The sequence below is a fragment of the Lepidochelys kempii genome, chromosome 6 (genome assembly GCF_965140285.1).
Source record: "Lepidochelys kempii isolate rLepKem1 chromosome 6, rLepKem1.hap1, whole genome shotgun sequence".
In the NCBI taxonomy this organism is placed as follows: Eukaryota; Metazoa; Chordata; order Testudines; family Cheloniidae; genus Lepidochelys; species Lepidochelys kempii.
The window spans coordinates 29,793,797-29,818,389 of record NC_136385.1 but is presented as its reverse complement, the minus strand read 5'-3'; the positions used below and the strand labels follow the sequence as shown (position 1 = coordinate 29,818,389).

The window sequence follows — 24,593 nt, the reverse complement described above, 5'->3', positions numbered from 1 at the left end:
GCCTGTCACGGTGCAGTCTCAAAATTTGCTTTTCTGAATGGCTGAGTTACCCTGCTAGATTTTCATACATTGAGGTTGGCTATATGAGCACTTGTGATCACTTTTTTCTTCCCCTTCAGGACAACTGGGGCTCACCTAGTATCCTGTAAGGAGTCTGGGAGGAAAAAAAATTGTATAAATCTTATATAAATTAACGCAAACCAATGACAAATATAAATAAAATGTTTAATACCTGTAATTTATTATATACATATGCAAAACTTATCTGCACTCTGCATGTGCAAAAGTATACACTTTCTTGCCAGCACCCAGAAAACAGTTAAGCTATGTAAGTTTTTACCTGATTTGTCACATTGTGTAAAAAGACACTGTGCACAAATGAAACCCCCAAAGAAAATCAGAGGCTAAAACAGAAAGCATTCAATTACACACTGACAATTCAATATTGCATCACACTCACCAGAATAAATAAAAGTCAAGTATATTCATCACAATTTAAACACCAGTCTCTCTCCATATATTTTCTCTCTCTGTTTTGGTCTCCTGCTGTATTGGGAAATATGCTTCAGATACTAATTAAGTTTCAAAATGAAAAAAAAAAGTTTTCTTGCACAATTTTGGGGTTTACACAAAAATAATTCCAGACTCCAGTGAGGAGATTTCATATACTTTGAAAGATTTCTACTTTAAAGCACAGGACAGAATTGCACACTAAGGCTTCCTGTGATATGCACTACCCTGACCTCCGGACAGTGCTGTGATGTGTAAGCACAGCTGAATTGTGAATACAAAACATTTTCAAAAAGTTGAATACAAAGTGCCTTTAATTTCTTTTAGTAATACAGGTAAAGAAATAGCTACTGTGACTGTGCAGTTGAAGCCTGACCTGGAAGGGTTTTATGAAAACTAATCATTTCAGACTATCAAGTTGAAAGGATCTGTCATCCGTGATAGCAGAAACAGACTAACCTTTACTTTTTTATACTCCTACATTCATGAATAGATTTTTTACACCCAATTTAGTAAAAAAAAAAAAAAAAAAAGGCACATCTTCAAACACTGAATTAAAAATCTAAAAACCAAAAAAAACCCCCAAACGTTTAATTACGATGAACGTCACTGGCTTAACATGTAATCCTTATAAACAGGAATAGGCAGTGTTTTGTTGTTGTTTGTTTTTTACTTGAAAGTCTTTTGAAGAGTCATCAGATATTGACGACATTAACAAAATAAAATTAACTATCTGGTAGAGAGTAAACAGACTTTTGGATATAAAATATTTTTTTAGTACTTTCCTAGCTGATTTACAAGCAGTAAGAATGCAGTAGATGTACAAAGACATGTTAATTAAAATATAGTAACCTGTACAAAGTTTGAAAAATCATTAGTAATCCATACTAGCTATGAGAAAGTATTTCCTGACTGCAAAGATGAATTAAATTTCTATATGAAATATCAAAAAAAAAATTAATTATTATTTTATGAGGAAACAAATACAGCACAAGGTGTACTGTGTTTGAGGAAGGTTGGCAATGGAGATGATATTCCAGTTATATTGTATAAGACAAATGACAACACAGTGCTTTCAAGATTAAAGAGTTGAACTAATCTTGTAATAGTGGTTAATTACAGCATATCTCTGCCAAGTACATAAGTAAAAAAAGGATAATCAGGGCTTTATTTCATCTATTTTTATCTGAAATGCAGATTTAGCTCTAAACTGAATATTTTAGAAGTGTCATTTTCTAATATACACTTTTGAAAATGTCAGTGGATCAAACAGTGAATACGTTTTTCATTTCCGAAGTTTTTTTCAACATTTCAGATTATTGTTTGGGGCTAATATATAATTTGGGCTGACAAAGACCTAGAGGTTCAATTCAGTTTAAAAAAAATGAACAGCAACTTGGTCATAGTCCCAACATTCAGTCATTGTCTTGAGTGGATAATTCTAGAAACTACAGCAAACAATTCAGTTGGTCCCATTAAGCAGAGCAAACATACAATGACATGTAAATAATCAACCAATCAGGTTACAGTATCTTGCATCATCTCAAATATATATATATGTATATTGAGCAGGTACAATAGAGATGGACCAATTTTTATGTTATTCAATATACACAGTTTTTAAAAAAATACAGAGGCGCACTGGTAATTACCTTCATTTGGGTATCTGTCAATTACTACTACACAAACCTGTAACAACTATTCAAAGGGTTCATTCATTTTAGCAATGTATTGAAAAGATGGAATGCTACACCACTGCCAAAACAGTTTATAATAGGGACAATGCCCCCTTTTTCCTTACAAGTCAGGTCACCTGCTGCCAATATTGGTCCTTCCACTTTGATGCCAGAATTGGTGTTTCTGGAGGCAGCAATGACATGAAATGCTCTCTGAGAGGCTAAGTTCCCTCCTTCCTTGTGTATCTACTCATTTTGCATGCAATTTCTCTTCCCCCACCTCTTCCTTATTCCTTGGCCAGTCTCTTCCATTTACCCCCAATAACCTTGTAACACTTTGCCAAATGCTTCTAGCATTAGAGGTTAGCAACAGTTTCAGTATTGAATGGTAGAAGTCCTACTAACGGAGAGCTAATGCTTGAAGCAGAGTAGAGCAGTGATCCAGGCTTTTTGATGAGACCACTCACTGTGGTAGCGTGGGGGGATAAAAAGTAATGCATCATTAGATTAGGGCTGTGAACCCAGAGTGCAATCGCTGCAGATTTAGATGAACCCTGTGCGTATTGTTTACATGCTTATTTTCTGAGAGGAAACTTATCTTTGTAGTGCATAGTTTGACATAAAGGTGCAATATGGGCATCAAAATAGAGGGCAGAACTCTCTTGATACTCATTACATTTGAATTTTTGGTTCGCTAAAATTAAATCAGAAGTATTCACTAGTTAAATTCAGGATGACAACTGCAAAGTTATTTGATATCACAGAGGAATTGCAAATGCATCTTGGCTTGATCATAAAAAAAAAATCTGAAAATTCTGTATTTCACACAACTTAATTCTCATGTACTCTTCCAGACTTTGGAACTGCTTGCATAAATAACTGTTTCATATTTTAAAAACCTGATTTTTAATGCAAGAAAAAACATAAAAGTGTACTGTACACTCAATATGTAAAAACAGATGAAACTGTAAAACCAATTTTAAGATTTACAGGGCAGAAAAAAATTCCTTAGCATTTGCTTGAGCCAAAAAGCACTAGTTATATACAAACGCTGCAAATTCCTATTTTCCAGGAAAAAGGTTTATTATTTGTGTTTTACTGAAATCGGTTGGCACGGGCATTCCAGACATAAAAAACGCCAGTGTAATCTTGGTCACACTGGTAAATGCAAGGTATAATGAAAGACAAGCATTTTTTTAGAAATCGAAGGTTCTTCTGTTTAATTACTATTTTTGTTAAGACACAAGGTTCTCAAATCAGAAAAACATCATTTTATTGCTTTAAACAATGGCTGAAATTTACAACCAAGCTATTTTGAACAGAAGATATTTCAATATTTTGAGGGATCCTAACTCAGGAGATTTAAGACACAAAGCAGTACTTTTATCTCTCAAAAATAACTAAGGAACATAAATGGCATTCATCTTTTTTTTTTCCACATGTCAAATGAAGAATGCAAGTCTGATTTACTGGTGTATGGGCCCACATAAATCTTGCAAGCCAGTGCATAGTTAGTCAATATTTCTGCTGGCATTTTGAACTAATTTAGTTAATGGAAACTAATTAATAGCTTTTATTCCAAAAATCTGCATTAGTTTATTTTTGTAAAAAATTAACCCTGGCAAGTATTAAAAATAAATATTTTAGGGTCAAACTAAAGCCTTGTTTTTCTATGCCCTTTCCTCCCTTTACATATTTTCTTGCTCACCAATAAGCAAATAAAAACTAAAGTTGTACTATACGAGGAGCTGAAATATGGAGGCAAAGGGGTGACCAGGATAGTAGAAAAACAGAACAAAACCACTATAAATCAGTTAACGTGTCCTCAGCTTCTTTGCCTGCCTCTTACGTTTCAATTCCTCCTCTTCACGTCTCAGCTCTTCTAGGTCCTCTTGGACACCAAGTCTCAAACTGCCAAATAAGAGAAGATATCAAATCGTTTACACTACTACTACCCAGGAGACATTAACGTGTACAACTCCTGCTCTCCTTTTCATGTAGAAAAAGTAACTAACCCAAATTTAGAGTTTAAATTAAAGTAATAAATACACCAAGTATTCAAATATTTGAAGTTTGGCTTAAGACATTTTTCTTTTTAAATGAAAGCTGCAAGGTACCCAGAAGTTTAGGTTTGTTGGGTTACAAAGATCTCTCTCCACTTCAAGGATGCACAACAAGCCTAGGATATTTGGTTAAAAGCATTTTGGGGTAGAGAGAAAGATATTTTGCGCAGGTGCTTTACAATTAATACCACTCTTTCCTTAGACTTTTAAGGGGAGCATCTAAAACCTTCAAAAACAGGTTTTTCAATTAAACAGGGAGCCAGGTGATCAACATTGAAAAACCCTTGTTTCAGGGTCCCAATCACACAACCTGGTGAACAGCAACTGCTGTGTAGCATTCAAGTAATTGATTGGACAGTTGGTCCCCATAACTCCATATTGCAGGCTGACTAACTTTGTGAGAAGATTTCAGAGTAACAGCTGTGTTAGTCTGTATTCGCAAAAAGAAAAGGAGTACTTGTGGCACCTTAGAGACTAACCAATTTATTTGAGCATAAGCTTTCGTGAGCTACAGCTCAAGTAGCTGTACCTGGGGAAGCAATCAAGACCTACTGGCCAACCTTGGGGTGAGAAGCTGCAAGTATGCAATACATAACACACCTTTTAAAAGATAATGTAAAGGCCCAATAATGGAAACAGGAAACTTCTGTAAATGTCTCTATATTTGAGTCCTGGTACTCAGTAGCTGGGGTAAAACACTGAGTAGATTTTATAACTGCACCACATTCCTCTTCAAACCATGCAGAAAATAAAAATCTACTACAGACTGTTGGTCTGTGTCATATTGCCATTGAAGAGAGGCCCCAGATATGCATGACTGAAATTCAAAAATCTGCTTTATTTTTCACTATTTTATTATTACTATACTTGCATTTCTGTGTCTGGACACTGTTTATATATGCATTTACTAGTCAATTCCTTTTTCCAGCTCTCAAGAATTAGCAAAATTCTACAATATTTAAGTGATAAACCACAAGGTTTGTTAACGTTTTTTGACTGGAACTATAAGACACTTAGGGAAGATATTTGGCCTTAAGTTGTATGTAAGCCTGTTTTCACAAAGCTTATATTTAGGACCAGATTTCACCCGACAAATGTCCATTTTAACTCAGCTGCATGACTTAAAGATTCTAGTACAGTAGTAAGGAGAAGAAAATTCTTGCTACCAAAACTTAAACCTAATTCATACCTCCTGGCTTCCTCTTTCTGTTGCTCTTTCCAGCTGCTCTCCATGTAACGTAAGGCATAATCACTTTCATCTTTATATCTGAAAGCAAATACTTATATTTAATCCAATATAATGAGAAACAAAAATTAGAGCTAGTCAATACTAATATATATGGCTGAATTATGAATAGGCATGTTTTTTTAAAAAGCTTATCCTGATATATACCCAATTACATTTCTCCAAAAAATTAAAATCAAGTTTTAACCCACTGAATAATAAACATACTTTAACTTACTTAATCGAGTATTTGTTAACCCATGTTCAATAGTGAATTACAGAAAGCGTGTCCTGTCCTATGCAGCACATCTGACACTTGACATGGCCCATTCCATTTAGTTTCTGTTGCAGTGCTAACTATATCAGACCTGCTGTTGAAGGTCCAGGTGTCCGTAACAGCATAATATGGAAAAGACTGAAATCCTTCCTAGTATTCTTCATTAAAAACTAACAAATGTATCCATATGATTTAGTCTTTGAGCCACAAGACCAACATAGTAAAAGAAAAGCACTTGACAGTATGCCAGGTTTTTTTAGTCTCTTATTTGAATAGTTTTGCTCTTTTTCTTATCTAGGACTTTGTACTGTTTAGTTGCCCACCTTCCTTCTCATCCACCAAAAAAAGACAAATGGAAGTCAAGTAGAAACCAAGTAGGCAACTGCTTCCTCCTTCACACAATTCAACAGTTTGAGGGGGTTCACCTCTTGTGGTTGAATAGTCATGATATTTTAATGACAGCCATACTGATTGGTAAGACAGCTGTGGAAGAACAACTGCAAGCAGAAGAGGATAATATTTCTGCTTCACAAATCTTCAGGTCAAAAGTGTTCGCCTGATACTATTCAAACTAATTAATTCATATGGTGGGTTATGCTTACATGGCAACTCTATTAGGGTTGCCACACTGTGCCAAAGAAAATATTGTTTTATCAAGAAAAACTGAGGTTTTTGAAATATCATTACGTTTAAAAATATACCTTAAGAAAGGAGGCAGAGTACGAAACGAGGAAAATAAAAGGTTTCATTTCTTGGTCAGTGTGTACATATGTTTATTGCTCTATGCAACAAATATATCAGAGGTTTGACCACCTGACAGAACAGTTAACACAAATTGAAGAGCTAGTTACAGAGCTTGACCCTTAGGCAACAAGATACTATAATGTTGAATATAGCATAACTATTTAGAAGAGAGTCTTACAGGCTTCCATAGAAGGCATTAAATACCACAGGGCTGGAAATACATATTGTCAGGTATCACATACGGCAACGTGAAGAATTGATAATTTCGTCATTTATGTTCTATTACCACAAAATTTTATATCATTCTAGTTTTTAATCAAAACATCATGCAGTACTTCGTCAAACACCTTACAGAAGTCTGAATATATTATGCAAAACTATTACTTTTATCAACCAAACTTGTAATCTCATGAAAAAAAGAGATATCAAGCCAGTTTGATAGACTCTATTTGCCATAAAGCCGTGTTGATTTGCATTAATTACATTACCCTCCTTTAAGTGTTTATTAATCAAGACCCATATCAGCCACTCCGCTATCTTGCCTGGGACCCACATCAGGCTGCCAGGCCTATAATTACCCAGGACATCCCACTTATCCTTTTTAAAACTTGACACATCATCAACTTTCTCCTCATCTTCCGGACCTTCACCAATGCCCCAAGACTTATTGAAAATCAACATTAATAATCCAGTGAGCTCCTCAGTCAGCTTTTTTAAAGTCTTGGATGGCAGTTATCTGGACCTGCTGATTTAATAACGTTTAACTTTAGTAGCTTCTGTTTAACACTCTCCAAAAATACTTGTGGAATGGAAAGCACGTAATCACTATGTGATTAGACTATAACATCTGTTTTACCCCCAAATACAGAACAGGAATATTTTTTGAACTCTTCTGTCTTTTCTGATTATTGATAATTCTACCATTTCCATCTAGTATTAAACCAATAACATTGTCAGGGGATTCTTTTTGTTTCCAACATATTTTTAAAAGTCCTTCTTATTGTCCTTAATTCTGCTGGCTATAGATTTTTCCTTGTGTCCTTTTACTTCCATTATCAATTTTCTCAAAAAGAAAAGGAGTACTTGTGGCACCTTAGAGACTAACCAATTTATTTGAGCATAAGCTTTCATGAGCTACAGCTCACTTCATCAGATGCACGAAAGCTTATGCTCAAATAAATTGGTTAGTCTCTAAGGTGCCACAAGTACTCCTTTTCTTTTTGCGAATACAGACTAACATGGCTGCTACTCTGAAACCTATCAATTTTCTACAATTCCTAACTTTCAATTTATATTCATCACTGTCAACATCTCCCTTCTTCCATTTGTTATATATTTTTTTTATTGTTGCCTTCACTTCCCCTCTAAATCAGATTGGTTTTTTTTAACCAGCATGACCTTCCACCTCAGTTGTTGAATTGTGGACATTGGAGCATTTACTAAGATGTTTTTAAATGATCCTCAATTATCATTCACATTTTTTCTGATTAAATTCTTCCTTCCAGCTGATTTGGCTCATAATTGTTTTCAGCTTTGTAAAGTTGGCTCTGTTAAAGCATCAAGTATATATATGGATATAAGTGTGTATATATATATATTATATATATATATATATATACATACATACACACACACACTCACTCACTCTACTGGTTGGACTTTCTTCTGCTTGCACATTATAAATGTGATCAAGTCATGATCACTTGTAACTAAGCTACCATTAATTTTTAGTTCTGTGATCAGTTCTTGCCTGTTAGAACAAGGTCTAATAAAGAATTCCCCTATGTTGGGTGCAACACTAAGTGTTTAACAATTTACAGTTTCAGAAGAAAAGAGCTGGTCAAACAAAATTAATGTAGGACATGAAAATATTGTTACATCTTAATTTCTCTTACTTATTCCGATCATAGCCAAATATTTCTCGAATATGTTTTGATATTTCTTCCTGGGGTTGCCCTTCATCATCAATGAAATCATCCATTTCAGAATCATATTCCTCATCATCTTCTATTTGTCTTTTATAACTTATAGGTGGAAGAGAAGGCCTTGGAAGACCTAAAGAGAAAGAGTAAAAATATTTACGACTTTTGTAACTCATGTGTTACAAAATAATCTTCACTACTGAAATGATTTTTATTATTTTTCTATTTATGCTTTTCCCCATTACTTCTCTCCCCTCTTCTTCTTCTTGATAAATAAATGATTTCACTGGACTCTGTGCAGATATATCTATTATTTGAGGTACAATTTGCAGCTCTGGGCTGCAAGACTGAGTTTTTAAAAAAAAACCCACTGATTTGGACATTCCAAGAGTCTCAGCAAGAGGAAATATTTCCTCTAAGCTACATGTACAAGACAAGTTTCCCATCATTACAGTCAACTGCATCCCAGAGGAACTGCCAGAATGAAAGGTAAATTTATGCCTGCATACTTGCTCAACCATGGAATTTCAAACACACTGGTTTGCAAAAGTGCTATCCCATTTACAACTGCAAAGATTTTTTTTAAAACTTCACTTCCCCATGCCAACAAGGTGGAGTAAATCCAGACAACACTTACTAAGCATACTTCACAGGTTTGTTGTGGGGCCTAATGTTTATGAAGTACTTTGAGATCTTTGAACAGAAGGCACTATTAAAATTTAATTAATTCTTCACTATTTTAAATGACACCTGGCCTCAGGAATCCTTCATTTCTTTCCCCTTTGGCCACTCACCCACCTACCCTTAAAAAGTAGCTTGTGGTTATAAAAGTTACCTGAAAAGACCTAATTACATTTTTTTGGCTAGTTGGACTCCTCTCTCCTTCCTTTCTATTTATTAATTTTGTTCTTTTTCACTGGAAAAGACCTCACCTATCTGAGGATCTTATTTTCTTGGGTGTAAGTGTCAGGTGAAGAGGAAAGAAATATTGCAATGAGCAGCAAGGGGAGAGAAAAAGTCATATTGCTATTTAGTGGCACTCTTCAGAATGCCATTCTGGCTATCAGATACACTTAGAAAAATCTATCTACAACCTCACTTGCAATTCTGATCAACTTCAACCTCAGAAGTGTGGAACAAGTAATGCATGAAACTTATTTATAACACAAAACATTATTTGCTGAAAACAGCATACCTTGTGGATGAAACACTGGTCTATGCCCTGGAGGAGGTCTCGTTCCATTCATTTGTGCATTACTTGGTCTGGAGACTAGATTTTTAGATGAAATTGTTTCTGATACAACAGTGCACTTAGGTTTTGGAGGTACAACTGAGCCACTACCTGGTCGCCCAGGTCCCATGCTTGAATTGACTGATTTTCCAGGTCCTGTACCCACACTGCTCCCCAGCCGCCCAGGCCCGCCCGTCCCGGCATTGCTCCCCGGCTGCCCGGGCCCGCCTGTCCCCGCGCTGCTCCCCGGCCTGCCCGTCCCCACACTGCTCCCTGGCCGCCCTGGCCCGCCTTTTCCTGCATTGCTGGGCAGCCGCCCAGGCCCGCCTGTTCCCGCATTGCTGGACAGCCGCCCAGGCCCGCCTGTTCCCGCACTGCTCCCCGGCCTGCCTAATCCCGCACTGCTCCCCGGCCGCCCGTGCCCGCCTGTGCCTGCACTGCTCCCCGGCCGCCCGGGCCCGCCCGTCCCCGCCCTGCTCCCCGGCCTGCCCATCCCCACACTGCTCCCCAGCCGCCCGGGCCCGCCCGTTCCCGCACTGCTCCCCGGCCGCCCAGGCCCGCCCGTTCCTGCACTGCTGGGCAGCTGCCCGGGCCTGCCCGTTCCTGCACTGCTCCCTGGCCTATCCATCCCCGCACTGCTCCCCAGCCACCCAGGACCACCCGTCCCTGCACTGCTGGGCAGCCTGCCCATCCCTGCACTGCTCCCCGGCCGCCCGGTCCCGCCCATCCCCGCACTGCTCCCCGGCCTCCCAGAGCTGGAATTTTTAACAATTTCATGCTGAGGGGGTGCTGCACTACCCAGTTTTGTATGGATAGAAGTAGATTTTTTCAGATTAAGTTCTTTAGCAGACTGTAGTTTCTGAGCCCCATTAGCAGGTGCTTTTGAGCTTGGTGTATGAGAGCTTGACCCAAATTTTCCTACTCCATTGACTGAAGATTTACTATGGATGCCACTCGATGACCTTTTTAAAGATCCATTTTGTGTAACTTTTGCTTTTTCCACTTGACTGGATTTGGAAGAAGATGATGACCTTGCATGTTTGTTGCTAAACACAGGCCCACTGGATTTCTTATCAGCACCACACTGAGAGGGGAAGCTGCCTTTTGAAGAGGAATGTTTATCCACTGAGTTTTTACTGAGTTTTGCATTTATAAACTCTTTATGAGAAAACACTTTATTTGAAGAACTTGATGCAGTTACATTCTTAATCTCTTTTTCAGGTTTTTTTTTCTCTTTTTGGGTTTCCCCTTTTTTGTTTTTCCGGTCCAAAAATTCTTTCTCTCTCAATTCTTCTGCTGTTCTTGGCCTTTCTTCTGTCTTTTTCACTACTTTTATTTCTACTGGTTCATACTGTTTTTTTTCAGCGAGCCTCAGAAGATCTACAAAGTTCATAGGGGTAGGAGCACTTTTGGGAAGTGCCTTTGGTTTCACTGCAGCTTTGGATGGTTTCTCTTCATATTCTTCTGGTTCATGCTCAGATTCAGTCTGACTGTATTCAAATCGCTCTGCCTCATCTTCTGTCATATATTCTGCATCTGTGCATCGATCAACACTTTCACAAGTCTGCCTCTTTTTAGGCTTCTCTTCAACAGGAATGCCATTATAGCCATAAAAGTTGTCCTTAGTCCGTGAAGCCATAGCTCTTGCTTTTCGGTCATGTTTCAGTTCAATACGCTTAGCTAGAAGTTCCTCCTTCTTCCTTTTTGCCTCTAGTTCTGTAAAAGAATATCAGGAAAAGATTTTTCAGTCACGTCTAATCTAAATTTCTGGAGATAAAGAATTCCAGAGGGGTTAAGTAAATATTATGAAGAACATGGCTACAGTTCAGTCTGCATAACAACAACTATAGGGAACATACACACAACTTAAAAACACCAACAGTCTGAATAAAGTCTATAGCCAAAAGATTTAAAATTAATCCAGACGAGGGTTAGCGTATCTAATTTTTAAAGGCACAATGTTCTGACGTAAAGACAGGAATCCTGGCTTTTTGTCACTTTCAGACACTGTTAAATACAGTTTTTTCAATATTAAAAACTGTACAAAAGTTCAGAACAATTCCTTGTGCCCTCTCCTGGTTCATGCTATTAGTCCATTCTTGCTGCTTTGACAACGAGTGCAGAAGTGCTGTTGAGCAAACATTTGGATTCACAAAGGAGAACATGCGCAGCCCTGCTCTACAGTGGTTCTGACTCTGCAGGAATTATGAAAGGACATTCCAAAGCGTGGGGATCTATAACAATAATATTCAAAGGCACGTAAGGAGTAGGGTAAAAATGTCCCAAACAGAGTCACTGAAGAAGTTGTTCTCCAGTAGGGAATACTCTGAACAACTTTAACAGGTACCTTTTCCCCTATTTTCTTCTTCTTTCCGTCTCAGAAAAGCTTGCACTGCTGCAGAATGGACACCTTTGACTTTTGGATCTTTTTTGGGAGGGCCTACTGCCAAACTGTATCTTTTCTGCAAAGAGAAAGCAAATTGATCAGAAGAAAACAAAGGTCTTAATATTTATCGCTGTTTTTACTAAGTGGGAAAATCACAGTCAATGAGAAGTTTAGGCTAGCTACACTATGGACTTTATAGCAGCACAGCTGTACACTGCACCTGCGCAGCTGTGAAGTCTCCTGTGCAGCCTCTCTGTGCCAGCAGGAGAGAGCTCTTCTGCCGGCATAATTAAACCACCCCAATGAACGGTGGTAGCTATGTCGGCAGCAGACGCTCTCCTGCCAACATCGCGCAGGTCACACTGGTGCTTTTGTCGATGAAATTTATGTCAGTCAGGGGTGTGTTTTTTCAGACCCCTGACCAACAAAAGTTTTGCTGACAAAAGTGCTAGTGTAGACAAAGCCTCAGTAACAGGGATTTATCTGGCTTTAAATAGGTTAACAATGAAAGGCAATATTCATTAAGCAACAGACTTTAACAAGAAATGAGGCGGCTCTGCATTGCACAGGAACAGGCCCTATGTACAAAAGTCATAGCAAAGGAGCCATTCTGGGCATAAAAAGGACAAGGAACCAGAAAGGAGGAAATGGACGCAAAGAGAGGACAGAAGAGAATCAGAAGGGATGAAGAGGAAAAGGAGGGGAGATTGAAAACGTGTGCAATAGCCACACCAGTGGTCTAGTAGAAACAGCCATTAGAATGGACCCAAATGCAGCTCTACACTCCCCGGCCCAGTAGGGGAAAGGAGTACCACAAACATCACACAAGCCTTTGTCTGGAGAGTGAGGTAATACACCTCACTCTTGCATGACTCCCCCCTTTGCAGATGGGAAGAGTTTACAGGCTTCATCCAGCCTTCCTTGTCTGCCTGCATACAAACTAGAATCAATATAACTACATTGGCTCTATTTTATATGATTAGTTATTTTTGATGCAAATCTGTGTGTGAACCCTAATGTCAGATTAAGCATAATTTCTTTGGATGTCATTTAATTTGGTAAAAAAAATCAATTTACATTACATCCAAATAGGATACTCTTAATCCAAAATATGTGTCCACACAAAGATTTCCTCTGACATAATTAAAGGTGTGAAACTGATGTAGTTATTTCAGTTCCAGTGTGACAGCAGTCAAGCCCTTTGACTTAAGTGGTTACTATCACACAGAACTTTCAAGGAGTGGAAGAAGTAAAAAGGAGAGAATTGGCGATTACTGGAACTTCTTCCCTCATACAAAAGAGGCTTCAAACTAAAAAGGGTTAGAAAAGGAAGCAAAGGTGACAATGGATAAGATAATGGAAATAGAGGAAATTAGTTAAATCCAAAAGCAGCTGGGAGAACCAAAGAAAGGTAATTTTAGAACATGTATATCTTCCTTTCTGCTAATAAGCAAAAGCCTTTAGCTAATTGGACAGCTAGGTGAAACAAAATTGCTCTAAAATTTTGAGATTCCTCCCCATTTGAAAGAATTGCCTGGGGAAATGAGCTGAAAATCTGCCATATATGAAACCATAAGTATTCCTACAGCTGGTAGTGTGCTGAAACACACCATCACTGGTTAGTCTCATTCAACAAACATCATGACCAAGACACTTAATTTAAGAAATAATTTTACTGGATAACATCTGGAAAAAGAAATCTATGCCCAAATACCCTGGAGGTAGAAAAATTGGTTAGCAGTGTAATTTTACACATACTTAAGTATATGTCCAACTGGAGTTTTTCAGCTCTAATTTCTGATGAAGACTGCCACATACCAACACAAATGCTTTGCGTGTTTTACATAAAAATACAAGCTTGTGTTAAAACAAATATGTATATACTAAGCTTCAAGGTTCAGAAGATCATTTCTACTAAGCACTAAGCCAAAACTGGTTCTTAGAACACCAGCTGCAAGGCTCCTGTAGCAGCTGTTTAAGAGTTGCCTTTTAGTAATTCCTGAAATTGCTAAAGCAAAACTAAAAAAACCACAATCTCATTTCAGTAGCAAAACTTGACATTCAGCATCAAGTTAAAGAGCTTTCCAGAACCTGAATGTATCTACTGATAGATATGTCTACACATAAAACGTATCTTCACAATCTGAGGACTTCTTGCGAACCCCTTACTCCTTTGAGTAGTTAACTCACACAAACAACAATCCTTTGCACTTGCAATTGAAATCCATGGGACTAACATTATTAGTAAGGACAACTAGAGAGAGTAAAGATTTCCAGGGTTCATTCGAAAGGCACCAATAGCAGTTTTGTTAGTTGTTCAACTTTGCTATTAGGTACAAAATAAACTGTCCGGGGAACTAAACAGTTCAGGGGATCTGCATTGGGATACGAAGTTTTTCACATCTGGGTTTTTGGTTGAAATCCAGCCCGTGTTTGTAGTGGGTGAAAATATTGCCATATAACAATTCTTCAGAGGTCTATGGGAAATGAGTTGGCACCTTCAGTCCACTGCTTATTGGACAGATATTTATACATCATCAAGACTGATCTTTCTGTTGACAGTTTCAGACGTTAGACCTAAAACTGAAAAGACAAAGACTGAACTACTCTCTCGTTCTTAGAGGCAATCCTTCCAGAACAAGGTTGACGCACCCTGGTGAGCAGTTTAGAGAACCCTGCACTGCTACTACCGGGTTATAGTCTTGCTCTGTGGATGATTTCATTCCTAAAGCTGATAACACATTTCACCAACAGAAAATTTAAATTTGAAAATTTATCATTCAATTTCTACAACTGATTTTAAAAAATGAATGTACAAAAAGGAAATTTTGTTTAAGAGTTTTGTACAGAAGGACCTCTTGGAAAAAAATGCTTCACATATAGCAGGGCGAAATGCAGAATGATCCATCACATTAGAAAGGCTTATAAAGAAATTAAGCGTTAGAGAAGCATTTTTGAGCACTGTATTACAATACAACAAAATACACTGCTTTCTGGTGAATAAGCAGCTCTACAAGCAACCCCTCTCAACACCATTTGTGTGTGAACTTGTAACAAGAGTAAACAGTAATATTTTTTATAATTAGTCTTTCCCAGTCAAGGAAGCTTTCTAAATGTCATTTCTATCTGATCTTGAAGATGCAGCTACAAAACACTGCTCAAATTATTTACAGTATTTCTCATGTTACGAATCACTAGTTCTGTTCCAAAAAGTATTTTCTTCAAACTGTTTGTAAGCATCATTAAATGAATAACCAGAACAGGTTTATAAGTTTAGCTCTGTTTAAAAAATGAATGGTTGGTCAGAAGCACAAAGCTGTTCCAGAACCATCATTCAATGATTAGTCTAAACTGTGAGCTACTCCAACATCAGTTTCCTGGAATGACAGACAAGATAAGCATGAACATTTTACTTTTTAATCTAGTAAGCAGCATCTACACCAATCAAGTTTCACACAGTTATCAGAAAGTTTGTCAAAGGAATGGAGAAACAGCCTTTAGAAAAGAGCAGGTCAAGCTATTCTGGAACCGTGTGCTTCTCAAACTGTAAACACCGATTATCTCTCAGGGTAGCAACTGATAGCAGCTCCATGGCTAAATATTGCTAAAATGTACCACATTGGCTTTGCTTTCTCACAAAATATAAGATACGTTATCAAGGCTCATCCTCTGGGCGTTCAAAGCGCCTGTTCTCAATTGTACACTGTTAAAATATTGAAAAATTATTCATCCCATCAATGAGCTCTATTGGTAGAAGATATTCGCTCCCCCACCATCCTCCTCCATGCTCAGAGGATGCTCATTTTTACCTCATCCTTCCTGAATTCTGCTCACAGCCAACCAACCCCTACCAGCCACAAGCAAGCTGGATGTGGATCCCTCTGAAATTAGCTTACTGTGCCCCAGAACGAAGTGGAGGAGCTGTTTGAGGACTAAGTGTTTTCAGACCTTGTTTGTCCATGAATGAGACTGCACTGGAGTCCCACAGTTAAGCACTCTACATAGCATTCTGAGCTACAACTAGACCATCAAACCAGCAGAATTTTCTCTATGCTGGAAAAAACCCAGTGATTAATTTAAAAAGATAAAGATCTGGGATCTACTGGGCTTAACCTGGTGGATGACAAGTAATAAATGTTAGACTACCATATGGGTGATTTCTGTGCAAATATTAAAATGCCTTGGCTAGCAGGAGCTAGAAGCGTCAAAGTTGCAGCTCATAAATATGGCTGCTTAATGTATGGCCAAAACTTTTTTTGGTTTTAAATTTCCTTCATAACATAGCACCTTTTCTCTACAAAAGAAACTATAAGGTCTTGATTCAGGGACAGGTCTTCTGGTGCTCATACTAAAGAGTCAGGTAGTTCAGGCTGAAAATTTAGCTTTAGTATAGTTATTACAAAATCCAATATTAATAGAAATGTTTCATAACTTGAAAAAATTAGAATGAATGGTTTGTTTCTTTTTAACCATTCCCTTGCACTGTCTCCAACTCAACAATGGCATTCTGAAACCAGAAAAAGTCTATTTTGGCTGAACAAGATGAATGAAATGCAAAAGATAAACAAGGTAGAAGAAGAGAGAAAAAATTCAAAAATTACTCCTAGTTATTAATTTAAGGTGTTAGTAGCACAAGTTTATTAATTTTTAAAAATAGTTGTAATCTCTCAACTATAATCTCAGAAAACATGAAGGATAAAATACAATTCGAATAGCTAAAAAACAATTTTTAAAACTGAAAAAAACAAAAGCAATTTGAGCACCACTCAAACCAATAAGGTAAACCAGTGGCTCTCAACCTTTCCAGACTACTGTATCTCTTCCAGGAGTCTGATTTGTTTTGCGAATTCCCAAGTTTCACCTCACTTAAAATCTACTTGTTTACAAAATCAGAAATAAAAATACAAAAGTGACAGCACACTATTACTGAAAAACTGCTCTCTTTCTAATTTTTACCATATAATTATAAAATAAATCAACTGGAATATAAATATTGTACTTACATTTCAGTGTATAGTATACAGAGCAGTATAAACAAGTCATTGTCTGCATGAAATTTTAGTTTGTACTGACTTTGCTAGTGTTTTTTTTATGTAGCCTGTTGTAAAACTAGACAAATATCTAGATCAGTGGTTTTCAAACCGTGGGTTGAGACCCAGAACTGGATCGCAGAACGGAAGGGACTGGGTCGCAGTGGCTCTGGTCAGCATTGCTGACCAGGCTATTAAAAGTCTGGTTGGCGGAGCTGCCCAGCTAAGGCAGGCTAGTCCCTACCTGCTCTGACACTGCGCTGTGCCCGGAAGCAGCCAGCAGCAGATCCTAAGCGTGGGGGAGGAGACGGGGTGCCCAAGGGACTCCATGCACTACCTCCGCCCCAAGCACCGGCTCCGCACTCCCACTGGCCGGGAACTGGCCAATCGGAGTGGAGCTGGGGGGGAGCAGTGCCTGCGGGCAAGAGGTAAGGAGAGCCCTGCAGCCCCCCTGCCCAGGAGAAGGACCTGCTGCTGGCCGTTTCCAGAGCACAGTGCAGTCACTGGACAGACAGGAAGCCTGCCTTAGCACCCCCGCTGCGCCACTGACCAGGAGCCGCTGGAGGTAAGCCCATGCCCCCATCCTCTGCCCTGAGCTCCCTGCAAACCCGGTGCACCTTCCTGCATCCCAAACCCCTCTTCCTGGCTCCATCCCAGAGCCTGCATCCCCAGGGCAGAACGGTGACCCCCTATTGCACCCCAATCCCCTGCCACAGTCCTGAGCCCCCCCTCAAACCTAGAACCCCCTCCTGCGCCCCAAACTCCTCATCCCCCTCCCACACCCCAACCTCCTGCCCCAGCCCAGGGCCCCCTTCCCACACCTCAAACCCCTCATTCCCAGCTCTGCTAGGTCACGGGCATCAGCAATTTTCTTCAACTGGGTGGCCAGAAAAAAAGTTTAAAAAACACTGATCTAAATGAGTTGATGTACTCCCTGGAAAACCTGTGTGTACCCCCAGGGCTGAGAACCACTGAGGTAAACTATTCAAAAACCTCAAAGTTGATGTTCATTTGGAAAATTTCCTTGACCAGAGTCTTGAATGTCTTTGCTTACAGGGACAACTAAAAAAAAAAAAATCCGTCTGAACTTTTTATACATGTTATTTTCATAAAACTTATTATGGTAGCTAAAAATGATCACAGAAAAAATATTTTCCTGCTTACTCTATCCGTTTGACAACATTTATCAATAGCAAGTTTCACTGTTCCCTCCATATAGTTATTTCTCCTTGATTGTGTTGGTCTTTTACATAGCAAGAGATTAATACAAAAAAATTAAAAGTCAGATCCCTACATACACATTTTTGTCACAGACTCTGCTGGATCCTAGAGCTCAGTTATGAAAGAAAATCAAGCTTAGAGTTTAAAAACAAACAAACAAAAAAACCCCCTTCAGTCCAGACCAGCATTTTGTACCACATCCTATGGCTTGCCCATTATCATATGGAAGTTGGTCTAATAGAATGGTATATCTAGGCTCTGGTTTATGAGGTAGGACGCAGTTACATGAAACCATGTATGTGTGGAATAACTGTGGATAGGTGTGTCATGTTTTTACTCATCACGTCCAATCTTCATATTTCATATGCAGAAATGACATGCCCAAAGTTTCCACTGCCCATTAGAGGAGGTAATACACATTCCAATGACCACCAGTAGATCTTTTGAGTCTTCAACTGCTCATAGCCTTTTTCAAGGATACACTTTGGGTTATAAGCTCTGTTGGCTAGATCTGTTCATAGCTGTTCGTGCATTGGTGCTACTTCTCAGCCAAAGAAAGAAATTTTATAGGGATGGGGCTTTTATAATGGTGCAATATAAACCATGTTACTGACAGCCGTGTGTCTGCAAATTCCGCCGGAGGCTACTTCTTCAACATTCAATTTGCACTATACCCATTTAGATCCATCAGCATTAGTCCACACGGTTCAATTTACTCACTTACCACATACCTAAGTCTGGTTTACCATAAAATAACATCTCTTCAATTAGTGCAGGTCTGGAGGAAAGTTGTTTCAGTTTTGAGTGACCTCCACGAGATTTAAGTGCTATTCTCTTTCAGGTTTCAAATTGCTGTGTTTTATAAATTCTCTATAATAAGGATTGGCCCTTCATCAGAAGTAGAAGAGATCTCCTTTGTCAGTGGATTTCAACCTGGGGTCTGCAGACTATCTCTAAGGAGTCTGTGAAAAGTTTTCATTACCAGAGAACAATGGTTTTCAACCATAATCTTAGACAGATTATGTCTAAGATTTCCAAAGCGGTCCACACCTCCATTTGAAATTTTTTAGAGGTCCACAAACGAAAAAAGGTTGAAAAGCACTGTCTTATGTGAAAGCATTACAGTTACTGATGAGAGGTTCCTGGCAGCAGCCAGAGCACAGAACTAAATAAAGGGGTGATTTTAGTTGTAACTATTCTCAAAGTGTGTGTTAAAATGTTTGTAATTTTATTTTGCATATTCAATATTTTGCACTTTTGTAGTACCTTCCATCCAAATATCTCAAAGTACTTGATCTCCATTAAGCCAAAGAACACCCCTGTGAAGTAGAGAAGTCTCCACTTATCACAAATGGGGAAATGGAGACAAGAGTTTAATCCTGCACCCACTGAAGTCAATGGTAAAACTCCCATCAATTAATATGGTGCACAATCAAGGTACTAATGCCCAAATCCTGAAATGTATTTAGGTTCCTAAATTCCATTGGCACAGATGGAAGTTAAGCGCCTAAATACTTTCGAGGATCTGGGCCTAAGTGACCTGCCTAAGGTCACACTAGAAACCTGTGCTGGAGCAGAATACTGAATATATAGTACTGAAACCACTGTACAGCATCATATCTACAAGACAGGTAAAAATGTGCTTGCAGCTGCACCACAAGGGGCATATCACTTTTCTGCAGCTCTTATGGAAACTTTTGGCAACATCTGCCTAATAAGCTCATTAGCCAGGTGTATATACTCATGGTTGTATTTACTGATAACTTTACAAGGCGTTTTCTTTAAAAAAAAAAAATCCAACATATCCCTTACCTTGTAATGGGAATACTCTCCGAATTAAACCACTACTTACAACATTTTTTATTATTTCTGAACTTGGTTTTCTATGGGGAAATGAACAGATCTACAATTTTACTGGGACATGATGCAATACTATCACTCCCCATCATCAATGCAAATTCCAAAGGGACACAGCCTCCGTGCAGCTCAAGTACCACTCCAATTATCTTTAGCTAAGTCCTTAAGACAGTCTGGCTGGATGTTCAGTCTATGACTCTCTTTGGCAATCTTATTGTGGCACTGAAGCTTTTGATGACTGCCTAATCACCAGCTATGTAGCACCATTAGTGGGCAAACAGGATTTGTAATTTGTTATACCATCACTGTTTTTAACTAAACATATTTTTCTTTTGATAACGACAAATTCAGTGAACTTTCACACAGATAACCTTTTATATAAAAAAGTGATAGAGAACATCACTTTGGCTTCTAGCAAAGGGCAACTCCCTAGAAACTTAATAGGATGAAGCAATTATAAACCTTTTCTACTAAAATCACATTTAAATTCAAACATATATGTAGAACCAATACCAGTTATGCACCCAGAAAAGGATGTTGAATGACTGATCAAATGTTCTGGCTGATGAACCAGAAAGTAGTGTTTTTGTTCCAGTTTCAAGGCAGGCTGCCCACCCAACCTCAGCATTCCAACTCCACCTTAATTGCTCCTCTTAAAACAACAATTTATGGCCAAGATTGGAGCCAAGCTATCTCTATGCTAGACCCAATTACAGCCCCTCCTCTCTGAATTGTTGCATAGAGTTCAAAAGTCTGGGACTCAGAGGCTCTAGATCAGAAGTGGGCAAACTACGGCCCGTGGGCCACATCCGGCCCATCAGACCATTTAATCCGGCCCTCAACTCCTGCCAGGGAGCAGTGTCGGAGGTTTGCCCTGCTCCTGTGCTCCAGCCAGGGAGCTGGGTCGGAGGCTTGCCCCGCTCTGCGCGGCTCCCAGGAAGCAGCCAGCATGACCCCCCGCCGGCTCCTATGTAGTATGCAGAGGTGTGGCCAGGCAGCTCTGCACACCGTCCCATCCACAGCTCCCATTGGCCGCAGTTCCCTGCAGGGGTGGCACCTGCAGACAGGGCAGCACACAGAGCTGCCTGCCAGCGCCTCGGAGCTGGAGGGGGGACATGCTTCCGGGAGCTGCTTGCGGTAGGCACCACCTGGAGCCTGCCCGAGTTTCCCCCCCCGCCCCCGGAACCCCAATCCCCTGCCAGAGCCCTGATCCTCCTCCTGCCCTCTGAACCCCTCAATCCCAGCCCAGAGCCCCCTCTTGTACCCCAAGCCCCTCATCCCCAGCCCCACCTTAGAGACCTCACCCCCCCGTGCCTCAACACCCTGCCCCATCCCTGATCCCCCTCACTCTTCTGCACCCAAAACCCCTCATCCCTGGCCCGGCCCCACCCCAGAGCCCTCACCCCACACCCCCCAACCTGGAGCCCCCTCCTAAACCCTGAACTCCTCATTTTTGGCCCCACCGCAGAGCCCGCACCCCCAGCTGGAGCCCTCACCCCCTCCTGCAATTTCATGAGCACTCATGGCCCGCCATACAATTTCCATACCCCGATGTCGCCCCCGGGCCAAAAAGTTTGCCCATCCCTGCTCTAGATTCCATTGGGAAAGCATACAATAATTTTAAGGGAAAACTGCAGCAAGACACTCAAATCGATATTCCAAATACAAGAAGGAGATTGGTAGGGAAACACAGACAGATTCTGAAGTCTGGAAGCCAATGAATGATACATAGATGGGAAAGACTGCAGAGCAAGCTTTCCAGTGCCCTTAAATTGACAGTCTCAAATACCCAGCCCTTCTGCATTCCCTCAGGGACATTAAGCAACCTGTTTTGGTTTTCCAGTTTTAAAAATCTTGTTGCCAATGACTTTATTCCACTCAAAATACTATGTTGCAAGAACATTAAGGTTAAAGCAGCAGAAGTCAGGAAAAGGCTACAGTGAATCTATGACCCTAATGAGCATGCACTAAAATACGGTCTAAGTTAAAGACCACATAGCAGTTCTAAAAAATTCAAATACACTTTTCTACAAATCAGATGAGTATGCACAGCATCCTGTTGTTTTTTTTCCCATTGTCATAAACTGGAACATTTTGTCCTTTACTGACCAAGACCTATAAGTCTTCATTAACACTCACATACTAAAAACTTATTTATAGTAAATAAGCCTTCCTTGAGTAAAATTCAGGGAATAAGTTACTAAGAAAAAAGCTAATGTAGCTGTGAATTTGTGGCCTTTATATGCCAGGAAGTTTTGCTAATGACTCTGTATGGTACATTTAGCATGAAGTTATGATGCGTAAATATGGTTTATTGTATACCTTTCATACAAATGGCTTTCATAAACTCAGGCATACACAAACATCTTGTATTACTGTGATCTAAGGTTATAGAAAAATGTATTAAATTGCTTACACCATATGTGATCATTAAAGATATTGCAGAGAATACACAGAAGGGGGAGAGTTACCTAGCATATGAAACCATAACTTAATTGACTTTCCATAGTGTGAGTCCTTAGTTGTACAACTTCAACATTCTTGTCACATAATTTCTTAAGGTTTTCTAAAAGAAAAAAATAAAACAAATTGTTCTTAACTGTCCTGCAGGTTTGCAAAGAACTCACAATAGCATGTGTAAATTCTATAATCTGGAATTATTCTGCTAGACCCCACTAAACCACATTGTCCCTTACATTTGAAGTCAACAGGGGTGCCTTAGATGTCTATCTTCAGAAGCCCACAAGAAATAGCCTCTCCTATGAACCTTAGCAGCTGCACCTAAAAGGCCACACAGTTCCCCCTGCACATCTCACCGAGAAAAGCAACCCTACCTAAGCCCCTCCGCACTACACAGATGGCCTTGCTTACAAGCAGAAGTTGCACTAATTTCACCTGTATCAGTGCAGGGAGACAGGGAAGCCTCAACTCCTGTAAACCTGAAATGCATTTTTTCACTCTACAATTAAGTTAATCATGCAAGTAAATCCTGCTGATCCGGCTTCCTTTGAAGACAATGGCTATGGCTAAACACCTATTAAAAGCAACAGAAGCAGGACTGGGCCCTTGAATAGTATAGACCCTCTGACATGGAACATGAGAGCTGTTTCAACAATGCATCGTAACAACATACAACTATTTAGGATAGGCAGCAAATACAAGTATTCCATTAAAACGGCAGGAGAAAACTGAGTAGACAATGTAATTTTAAAGGTGTAAGACATCTAACTACTACAAGACACAAACAGATCAAGTGTTAGGGATAGAATACAACATACAGGCAAATGAATTACCTGTCAAGACAAAAGTTAAAGGTTCTGTTTTTCCTGCAACTGCTGATTCCTCACTAATACCAAAACCAAATGCCTCCACCCCAAAATTTACACCAAGGTAAGTGAAGGTATCAAATGTTACCAGGGAAACAGAACCCCAAAGCTCTGACTGAAGAATGGACAAGACCACTACAGTATTTAGCACCAGTAAATTTCCTTAGCTGGCTGGAGTGATCACTGCTGAAAAAGGAGAAAGAAGTTCCTTGCCCTCTCCAAACAGGTACACTATGTTAGAAGTAATTTCAGCCCCTGCCAGTCCAGGGTAGCAGAGACAGGAGCAAGGGAATGCAAACCATCTAACACAGTACTACCACCAGGCCACTTGCCCCCTACCTGCTTTCAGATTTCACCTGTACCCATTAATTGGCTCATTTTATCCATAAATCTACATTAATTCCACATAAAACTGATTTTATTCCGTTTGTTGTAAAAGCGAACAAAGGCGGACATTCATTTTGTCTTAAGAGAAAGAAATTAACCCCAGCACACTGCAGCCCTCCACCGGCCACGGCTGCCGGCTTCATTTCACAGCAATCCAAGCTAGAGAAGCTCTCCGGGGCTGCCTCGGAAGGGCGCTGCTCCCGCACGGGCTTTCTTTCTGCATCGGTGTCCCACGTTGCAAATAAACGTCAACTGTATTTTAAACGCCAGCGAAAAGGAGGATCCAACCCGCACCCCAGTAACTGCGGCTCCCTGCGCAAATTTCACCTGAAGGAGCGTCTCCTTTCGGGCAGCTGGGCAGAGCAGGCGGGGGACAAGCCCCCTCCGCCCCCACAGCGCCGAGAGCCGTGGCTGGAAAGGCCCCCGCCGCGCGGCTCCCGGGAACGGACAACGGACTCTGGGGCTGGCAGGGACATCCAAGGCCCGACCCAGCCCAGCCCAGGCCCCCTCCCGACTCGCCCCAGCGACCAGCTCAGGTCCCCCCAGCTCTCCCGAAAGCCCCCCCTCCCCCCGGCCCTCACCGACACGGCGCTCAGCCCCTGCTGCTCAGACGCCACCATCAGGATCTCCCGGAAATCCATGTCTGCCCGGGGCAGGCTCCGCTCCGGCGGCGAGACGGTCCCCAGACCTCCCAGCTGAGGAGGCCTCACTCCAGCTGCAGCCCCGCCCCGCCCCGCC

General features: G+C 40.2%; 1 protein-coding gene across 1 annotated transcript; it reads right to left on the bottom strand.

Moving 5' to 3' along the window:
* Positions 1-204: 204 nt before the first annotated feature.
* SPTY2D1 (SPT2 chromatin protein domain containing 1) lies at positions 205-24,593 on the bottom strand. Its single transcript, XM_073347303.2, has 6 exons — positions 24,437-24,593; positions 11,996-12,110; positions 9,613-11,364; positions 8,391-8,550; positions 5,439-5,516; positions 205-4,097 (listed from the first exon to the last, which is right to left on the bottom strand). The coding sequence occupies exons 1-6, from the start codon at positions 24,494-24,496 to the stop codon at positions 4,001-4,003; spliced, it is 2,262 nt and encodes a 753-aa protein (XP_073203404.1). The 5' UTR covers positions 24,497-24,593; the 3' UTR covers positions 205-4,000.